The following is a 9898-nucleotide window of genomic DNA, read 5'->3' on the forward strand; positions in this document are numbered from 1 at the left end:
TAACCCTCAGCAGCTTTCTCAGAGATTTCCATGCAGTCAGTTGAAAAGTTACTCTCTTTCATGGGGTCTTCAGCAATCTACACTCTTTATTTTTGTGTTTATGTAACAAACACCACCAATACTGCAGGATCTGAGCCCAGTAATGTGCTGCTACTGTGAGTGACACACAGCCCGTGCGTTACTCAGACCGTCTGCCCTCGTGGTGCCTGGAGTGTGAAGGGTCGGAATTCGGACACTTTCTTGGTTTAATTTCAGAAATATTTTACAGATAGTATCACAATACCAAATGTCAAGCCAGCAGTTTAACAATTAAAAAAAAAAAAAAAGGTTTACTTTTAAATGAAATGCATATGCTTATAAAATCTAATCAGTGCTTTTAAACTGGATACATATGACTATAAATGCCAGTTTGTAATGTACTTTCTCAGATGGAAGTCGCTGGGGACCATCTGAACGCTGGCGTCCAAGAGGGATGTGCTTGTCAGGGAGGAAATTTGATAAATCACTCAGAATGGCTTTGCTGTGGTTTCTGTGCGTTTCACAGGGAAAGCTTTTTGTTAGCTTGTTTAAGATCCAGGGGTAAGGAGGGACCATGAGAATGGAATTGTCTCGGCTGTTGTCTAGCAGAATCCCAGAGACTGAAGTTATGTGGTGTGACGTTAACATTTTTGTAAGTATTAAGATACAAGGGCTTTGGATCAAGTTGAATAAGGGGAAAATGTTCGTTTTTCAGAGTTTCAAAGTCTGTCGCGTTCCAGTGCGGCAATTCCTGAACTTCTTTCCCTTGCACTCCCCAGATTCCAAACCCCCTGTTTGACCTGGCCGGGATAACGTGTGGACACTTTCTGGTTCCCTTCTGGACCTTCTTTGGCGCAACCTTGATTGGGAAAGCAGTAATTAAAATGCACATCCAGGCAAGTACTGAACCTCCCTTAGGGCTCTGGGGTGAAGAAGTTTTACTGTTACACTGTGTTACTTCGTAACGAATCCTGGAATCTCCCTCCCCGACCTGAAGTAATGGAAATTAATTTGGTGCAAAGAATTTACAATAAAGGACCTGCTAGGCTTCTTATGCTCAAAAACTTAGGCAACTGAATAATTTATAGCTACAAACTAATGAGCTCGCTGCCTACACCGCTCAGGAAATTGGTGGTTAGCCAAGTTATTTACCTACGGGTTTTACCAGACTGAAAGGACTTCGTACTCATAATGAACTTGCCTTTTTGGTAACAAATACTCATTTCAAAGAACGCTGCCACCAGCCTTTACCGGTTAAGCGGCACTTTTAAATGCTCCCTTTTATCTCGGTTGAGCGTGTAGAGAAAACCTCGCTGGTCTGTGAGTCCATCTCTGGGCGTATTGTCCATGGTTGGCAATTTTTTGTATCCTCAGCCCATATTATTTTGAAAGAGCCTGATTTCAGAGGATGTCCAGTTTTTCCTGCTAACTCAGAGCCTTACCTAACACTCTGAATTTGGCAATCACAAGCTCAAGTTGCTTGCCTAAAATTTCAAGTGTCTTTTTCAAGTGTGTCAGCGTTTTCACAGAATCAGCTTGTGTTAGAAGAGAAGGGAGTGGTAAAATTAGGAACATTTGGATTTCACACAAAATAAGCTGCGTGAAATTGAAATTATTCTGTTTCCAATAGTCTGTTGCATTAGACACTTCTGAGTTTTTTGGCAATCTAAGTTTTTGTGGAAGTCAGGTACCCAATGGCTCTCGTGTTGTTCTTCACTAAGTACTTTTTGTTGTGTTTCTGTCTGAAGCAGATCAACCAGGGGACTAAAAGATACATTATTTTCACTTCTGTGATCTTTAAGTCCATGTGTTTGTGTAAGGGGATGTGGATTTCTCTGCACGGTGATGACTGTTTTTCCATTAAAACATTGTTGACGGAGTAAAGTGACCTCGAGCTTCTGGGAATTTCAGTTTGGGGAGGATGCGAATGGTTAGAAACGCAGGCTACAAAAACACGGCAAGGAATGAAATCTGTGAGGAAGTAGAATAATAAAGTAAACGTTTCTCTCTGCTGCCTCTTTTTGAAGAGAGTATTGAAAAGTAAAGATTTTGAAGGAAAGAGAAGGGCAAAGGGGGTGTGAGCTCTGGAGTGGGTGGAAAGGAACATGAATTGTCATCTCCCATTGTCTCTGCTTCCCTTTTCATCAAATGTTTCTCTAACTGATGTTTTCCTTCCTACAGAAACTTTTCGTTATTGTAACATTCAGCAAACATATAGTGGAGCAGATGGTGGCCCTAATCGGGTGAGTAATTCTCAACCACTCTAATACCTTTAGTCATTAAGTAAAAAAATACCAGAGGAGTCACATTAGATGTGCTGAAAATTGGGCTTTGGTTCCAAGCACTGAGCTTTGGCCAACACAGAATTTAGGTGTTATTTGCAAATTCATTCCTCACCTCAAAGGGTTCAAGTATTTCAAGAAGGATAAAATAGCCCTGAAGGTCAGTCGTGGGTTGACTTTCACCAGAAATACGATACAGCTCTTCCAGTTAGAATCACCACACTTGAGCTGCGATAGACTGGTTTGTGCTGGACTTGCTTCAACGTTGTCGTGTCATCCTGTGACAAAAATGAAAGAAGTGTTGTGATTTGTGCAGCGTCCCAAGATGGCAATAAATATCTTCCATCATTTGAACTACTGAATACATTTAAAATATGGATCCAGAAAAATTCTAAGGCGTTTCTACTTTTCCAAGGTCTTTCCCTTGTTTTATGGGGCAAACTGATCGACACTGCTGTCCAAACTCTAATAACTGTTTTCACACAAAAGCCAAAAAGCCACACCCCTCCAGAACAGTTTCGGGGGAGGAATGTCTGGAAATCATTCCCTTTAAAATATGTGAACTCCAAGCGCTAATGCCGTACAAAGAAAATGGGGTGTCAAAGGAACATTCGAGGCCATTTCCCTCCTGAAACAAATCCTGACTTTATTACTTCCTGATCTTCTGATTGGGTGTCTGGTTTGTAACGAACTTCAGAATTCATTTGTTGCCTTGAAAATTCTTTATTAAAAAAAAAAAGGGGGGAGGAAATGTGGCTATTTTAACTATGATTAGTTAGTTTTTCTCAGTGTCAGTCACACCGAGCAGTTTCCTGCTCGATCTGCTCTGCTGCTCGCTCAGGTACAATTCAAACATTTACCCCCCCTGCAAATCTTAGAGCCAAAACTGGTAGTTTTTTCCTACTTCATCTGTCTTGGAGATAATTTTGCATCAAATTACTTCGAATGCATTCACAAGACCTCTGCTGGATTCTGGTTTTATTAGATGGTTGATGTCAGAGTTAAAAAATGTTTTCGGGAGACAGTAGGATTTTTGGAATGTCCCAATATCCTTGACTTTTCTCAAGCCGTCTGCTCATGTTACCTCATCCATTTCTTTCAGAATGGAGTATAAAATATGTTAAACAATAGCTTGCATTAAACCCCTTGTTATTAAATTAAAATATAGATCTATTTAATGGTCAGTAACTTTATTTTCATCAAATTCTCTCCAACAAAATGACTTGTCTGAGACATTGCTCTTACACAATAGGAAACATCTAAGCACAACACTTCAAAGTAATGAAGATTAATATACAGGGTGACTAAAATCTGGAGAGATTAAATAATGAGATATAGTCTGAGAATATTGGATTTTATAAGCCAGAGAGAATTTCTCGGTAACTACATGAGTCTCATTCACGAAGCAGAAATGCGTCACCTGCAGAGCCAGCCTGTGGCCCCAGAGCTGTTTGTGCCCCTTCCTGGGCTATTTGGTTTTACAGTTTTCTCTAGGTGTCTGTTACAAAGAGTCTTCAAATACTCCTTATATTAAATGAATAAAAGGAATATAAAATGTGGCAGGAATAGAAAACATTTAGGCGGTAGCTCGTGTGATGGGGAAGGGGCAGCAGGTCCTGTTGGGAGGACAAGGGAATGGGGATGGGTTTGGGAAATGGGAGCGGGCAGGAGGTTTGAAAGCAGAGCTGGGGACTGGGAATGATCAGCCTGTTCTACCAGTTAAGAGTGTAAAGTTGTGTTATTGCTGTCTCCAGTGTTAGGAGGGGATCGTGTTTTCTCTCGGGTTGTGTTACATTCATAAGCTTTTGTGAGGAAAGATGATGTGTAAGAGTTTTGTGTTGTATCCATCACTTAAAGAAGAGTCGACCTTGCCGCCCATCCCCGTGAAATGCCCTCCTGCTGCTTTTTGGCCCAACCCAGCAAATGTGAAATGTTTCATTATCACGTGTGTTGTGGGTTTTCTTTTGGCTCCTAGAGCTTTCCGTTTGATTTTTGTACCTGCAGCTGCAGGGCTGTTTCTGAAGCCACTCGGAGCGTGTTGCTTTTAAGCGTGATCATATTTGCTTTGAAGTGGCAGTTTCAAACGTGGATTAAGAATTCCCAGCAAACTACTAAAGAAATAGTTCTCAAAGCACACACAACATTTCAAAAAGAAAGATGGATTGTCTACCATCCATTCTGGGTAAATGTTGAGAAAGAAAATAATGTTTTTCTTTTTTTAATTTAGCATGTTCTGTGCGTTTTGTGAAAATGAGCTAATAACTTGAGAACTTCAAATAGACATCCGAAAGTTCATAAATATATTTTATGTAGTGTTAGACAGCTCGTGGCCTTCACCTCAGAAGCCTCTGAACTTCAGTGGCAAGTGGTGGCTGTGTCTTTTTTGGGTAAATCCCACCCCTGGGCAGAGGATCCCTCTGATTGTTGAGTTAATGATGAACCAGGTAGAAGCAGAAGGTCTCAATTAGAGTTAAGAACGCTGAGAAATGCTGGTGTTACCCCAGGGACGCTCGCTGCTGCCTGGACTGAGCCTGGTGGGTTAAGAGAAGAGGAGACCAATCTATTCAATGAATGATCTGAGTCAATAAAGTGAATGGAAGTTTAAATAGAAGCTGGTGAAGTGCATGTAAAAAAAATAATCGCATGCTTCCACAGGTTTTTAAAAGTAAATTTGTAGTGCCATGTTCTGTGGGTGAGAAGTGTTAACACGGAGAAGTGTAATTGGACAAACTCAAAATCTACCTAAAATAGCGGTGCTTCTGAAGGGTTTCTGGACCTGGTGGGTGTTGTGGACCATTTTCCTGCTCCCCAGCTGTGCAGGCCTGGGTGGGTTATTGGGCGTCTCAAAGGAAAAACAGCTTTTGGTAACAGGTACTTGAATGGTTGCCTTGACAAACCAGTTTGCTGCTATTTATTGTGCCATAATTCTTTGCTTCGCAACTTAATCTCAGTTGATTCTCGTAAGGAGCGTGATGTTCCTTTCATGAAAAAAGTACCAATGAAATCACGGTGACTGATGTAACTGGAAACTTTGCTTAAAGATTGTATATTTTTTTTCCAAAAAATAATTTACCATGTAGGTTTAGGTTATAAGTCAAGAAACGATGTTGATAGAAAGGGCTGCATGAAAAATCAGTTGTCGTGGCGTAGTAGGCAGAGCCTTTTTTGGGTTCCCGTGTGGTTGTGGTTTTGGGGCCCTGGGCAGGGTCTGACCCCAGCGCGGGCTCTGCCGGCTCATCCCACTGCTTCCGCCGTCTTCATTAAAGAATATTTTAAATATAGCTTCCAATCAATATTTAAAATAAACCCTGTGTAGTAGAATTCAACCGAGAATAACCTGAAGTGGCCGAGAACATGGATAACCGAGCAGTGACTTCAAAGTCTCCCGAGAGGGTTACACTGATCCACCTGACGTTTCTTGGTACAATAAATCAGGGACTCTCCTCCCACGGGTGCATCAGAACCTGTGGGGCTGTGCGCTCAGAATCCAGCCTGTGCACCACGGATCAGCTCTGCACAAAAAAGGCTTTAACGCCTTGAAAGGGCCACAGATGTGGACGAAATCTGAGTAGCTTTGGTGTTGAAAACCTTCCAGTGGATCGCAACAGAATTATAAAAGTTTATTTGCAAAAGGCTTGTAGGATTTAACTCTGAGCAAGCGAGCTTTTTTAATAAATCGTGTGCAGAAATAGCGCGATATCTTTTAAATAGAAGTTTCCTTACAAAGAGGAATATTGGGCAGAGTTAAGAACCAGAAGTACAGAGATGTTGCAACTCCTATTTTTGAAAGCATTGATTTTAACGTAACAGAATGTCCCAGGAAAAAATGTTTTGCAGGCAGCTTGGTTAACGTGGGTATTGGAGCGTAGCTGCAGATATAAATGATGTCAAACGTGTAACAATTTTAGTCTAGGAATCTTCAAATGGGATTTTTTTTTCCGTCATCTCATAAAGCAAATGAATCTGCCAAGGAACCTTTTAACCCCCAAAATGTTTCTGCTGATCCTGACCACGAACCAGATTTATTTTGTGCAATTTCTGAACGCAGATCACATCTGAGTTTCACCAAACGTGCTGAGGCCCAAGTGGCGCTGAGAGGAGCTGCAGGCTGGAGCACGAGGATCCTTGGGAGCAGGGTCCGGCTTTGCTGGGTCCGGCTTTGCTGCAGCATCTGTGGGGCTGGGGACCACTGAGTCACCAGGGGCTGGTGCTGGCGGAGCCTCAGGAGGTGGATGGTTTAAATACTGTGAGAATCTTTATCAGCACAGGAAATGACAGCTCATTAAAATACTAACCGTTAAGCCTGTTTAGATCACTGTCTGGAAAAAAATTAACCATTGCAGGTTCAGCTGACTTGCGGGAAGAAAGGTGCTCTGTGGAGACAGTGAACAGCACGCTAATTAATCAGCTTTAATTGTCCAGTGGCATACAAATATTTCTGCTGGGATCTATTTTTCAGTGGTTTATAAAACAAGTTGCAGAGAAGTTGGTATCGTGATGGAGCAAACCCATTTCATTCCAGGGAGGGGTGGCTGAAATAACCCCATGAGATGCCTCTAAATGCTTTTGAGCTGCGGGACGGATTTTTCTTGTGTTCTTACAGGGGGACATAGAACTGTGAATGTACCACAGAGCAGCTCTGGGTGGGAGGAACGGGGTTTGGGTGCGATGATTTAATGACGTTTCGCACCCTGTTTTGCAAGGTGAAAGCCTTTGCTCCGGCCTGGCTGTCAGCAGCAACTCTGATTTAAATAAATCATTTTAAAAGAGCTGGAGGTCCCGGGAGGGAAAGCTCCATCCCAGCACCTCCTGCTTCCTTTGTCACATTCTTCAGTGCCACTTAAGTCCCTTTTTTTGGAGCAGGAGATAATCTCTGGCCTTGGGCAAGATCCTGAACGTCCCCGGGGTTTGTGCTGACAAGGCTCACGGTGACATTTGCCTCTTGGTTGGGTTTTCTGTTGTTTCTAAATGTCTTTCCCTGTTGTCTTCATTGGGAATCGTAGGGCTGGCATTTCCTAAAAGGATGTTTTTTCTATAGCCCAAGTAGCTGGATCTGAGCAAAATGTAAGTGCTGGTTTGTCCCCAGCCCCGAGGGGCCGGCCGGGGACAGAGCCTGCGTGTCAGAGCCTGACAAATCAATCCCCGTCTTAACAGTTAAACGGTTTTTCCAAATTAACAGCTGTGGATATTAGAGAGATCAGCCATAAAACGGGGTTGTGACTCAATATTGCATCACCTTTCCAAGCAGGGCTTGGGGGGGTCCAGCCTGGGCGCCTGTTTGCTCCATCTCTTCGATTATTACGGTTCTCATTTCCCTTCAGATGATTATTTCCACAATAAAATGGATTTCCATCTTTTTAGACCTGCAGTGCTTAATGTTTCTTGATCATTGCAACTGCGAGGCTGACTCCAGTTGTTCATATGAGCTGCTGCCGAGGGTACGAAATTCAGAACTGAATGCCACCGCATTTCCTATTTGTATTTTTATTTTCCATCAAAATCAATGGAGTTTAAGAACTGCTTAATTGGCTTCTTAATCATTTGCTGTTAGAAGCCTCCTCAAAATGAGAAAACGTCCCCAGCAGTTTCAATTCCTCGTGAAACATTTCATTTTAGCAGATAATCAATCAGAATGAATTAAAACAGAAATTGGTGTTTAATACTAATTTCCGAAATTCCTTCTGAATCAGAATTTCTTCAGAGGTATTTTTAATAAAAGAAACAAAATCCAAAGCGTTTTTTTCTGAATCTCATGGTAAAACTGGAGCCAAGTCTCTCTGTTTTTCCAGTGGAAAGGGCAGAAGTGCCCGGAGCAGCCGCTCTCCCAGCAGCGCATCCTTGGTCCGGTTACTGCAAAATGTAATAACAACGACAGCAACTGGTGAATTGTACTTCAGTGCTTATTTTGACAGACAACTTCTAGTGAATGACTTTAAAATTTTAATTGCAGTCCTTAAGCAGCTCACTGGGACGATGTTTCAAGCCTTTAAGAAGGGCCAGCAGGTTGTGTTTGGGGGTTTTTGTGTGTTTTGTTTTGGCAGATAGAGACTACAAAGCCAAGTTCTGTTGGGCACTAAGGTCCTTTTATTTTCTTATCCTTTCATATTCTGTATTTGAAAGACAATAGACGCGATTCTCAAAGGAAAATGCAAGAATTGGCTTGAGATTATTCCCTAAACAGGGTTTTCTTCCAGCACCTTCCCCTCTGCAGTCTATGTGGATGGATGGGGCTCCCTGAACCACAGCAGGTTTCAAGGTGCATCTTGAAGTCGTTGCTCAGTGGTGCAGAATTATGATGCAAATCGGTCCCTTTTTTCAGGGTACCTGTAATCCTTGAGAACTGAGCCCGAATCTTCCCCCTCCTTTGCTCAGAACAGGGTTGGCCAGTGGAACTTGGGAGGTTCGTGGACGTATATGTGAGCTGGTTGATTAAATGATTGAATTCTGTCAAAAGACACCAAGTAACCAATACTGTCCCACTGAAATGGGATCTCAAGGATTTTATTCCTAGTACTGTGGATTCATGATATGTTGGTCTGTTACATACATTTAAATAAGGAGTAAAATGAAACTTTTTGAAGTATTAAAGTCTCCACAAATGCCCAAAATATTGCAGACTTTTAGAACCCAAGGTCCTTGCATTCAGGATCTTATGATTCTTCAAAACAGCTTCAATAAAATGAATGTGCAGTTAACTCTTACTCGTGCTTATAGGAGGAAAAACAAGAATTAAACTGAATAATTTTAATGAAATAAACTGGCAATAGAGTGGTGTTGCACCAGGATCCCTTCGAGACTGAACGGGGTTTTCATGTCTTTGTTCTGTTGTTTAATGCTAATTGGGCACTAAGTTCAGTTTTCAGGAAAAAGCGGAGACATTTGAGCAACCATTCTGTTAATCATTCATCTCTCATCATTTAAATATTCCGCATTTCATAATCATGCAGAAGTTGAAAAGTAAACTATTACCTCCCAGTAGCTTTTCTGGGCTTTCAAGTGTCGTTTGAAAAAGAAACCTCAGAACGGGAGTGAGTTTTAAACCGGTGACTGGTAGGGATCACCAGCGAGTCACAAGCAGAACTTGCACCGGGATGAGTCGGCTTTGGAAGGGACGGTTCTGAAACAGTCTGTGAAATAGATGTACTCTTGTGTAAAATGTCCAATAGATGCTTTGCCTTCTGCTTTTTTATTTTCTGAAATTTTACCAGTCCATGTATAGAATTCACTCGCCCATTTGTATCACTGTGGTGGTGAATCAGAAGGGCTGCAACCTTTTTCTTGTATATTTGTTCAAAAAATGTATTTGCCCCTGGCTATTGACGGCAATGGGCTGAGCGGAGGAGAGTGAGCTGCTCTGGTTCCTCAGTCTGTGCATTTTCATACATTCTTAAGATTAGAAACCTGTTACTTTTTAATTGGCCTTTAGCCTTGAAAAGGGAATATTGTGTCAAATTGGGACACTGAGGAAAATAACTGAAAGATGAGATGTAGCCCTGCTTCAGTCCTTGGGTTTGTGACACCACCCGTGGGTGTCCTGGTGTCCGGAGTGTTTTACTAAATCCTCCTGCAGTCATTTTGTAAAGAACAAAACCCCAAGT

General features: G+C 42.0%; 1 protein-coding gene across 4 annotated transcripts in view; it reads left to right on the top strand.

The window, feature by feature from the left end:
• Window positions 1–9898, top strand: part of VMP1 (vacuole membrane protein 1) — a 59092-nt gene that overhangs the window by 45921 nt on the left and 3273 nt on the right. For all 4 annotated transcript variants that reach the window (XM_065853161.2, XM_065853163.2, XM_071817111.1 and 1 more), the window contains 2 exons: window positions 798–914; window positions 2200–2261. In XM_065853161.2, the coding sequence (XP_065709233.1) occupies window positions 798–914; window positions 2200–2261 (179 nt within the window). The remainder of the gene's footprint in view (window positions 1–797; window positions 915–2199; window positions 2262–9898) is intronic.

Source organism: Patagioenas fasciata, chromosome 19 (genome assembly GCF_037038585.1).
Source record: "Patagioenas fasciata isolate bPatFas1 chromosome 19, bPatFas1.hap1, whole genome shotgun sequence".
In the NCBI taxonomy this organism is placed as follows: Eukaryota; Metazoa; Chordata; class Aves; order Columbiformes; family Columbidae; genus Patagioenas; species Patagioenas fasciata.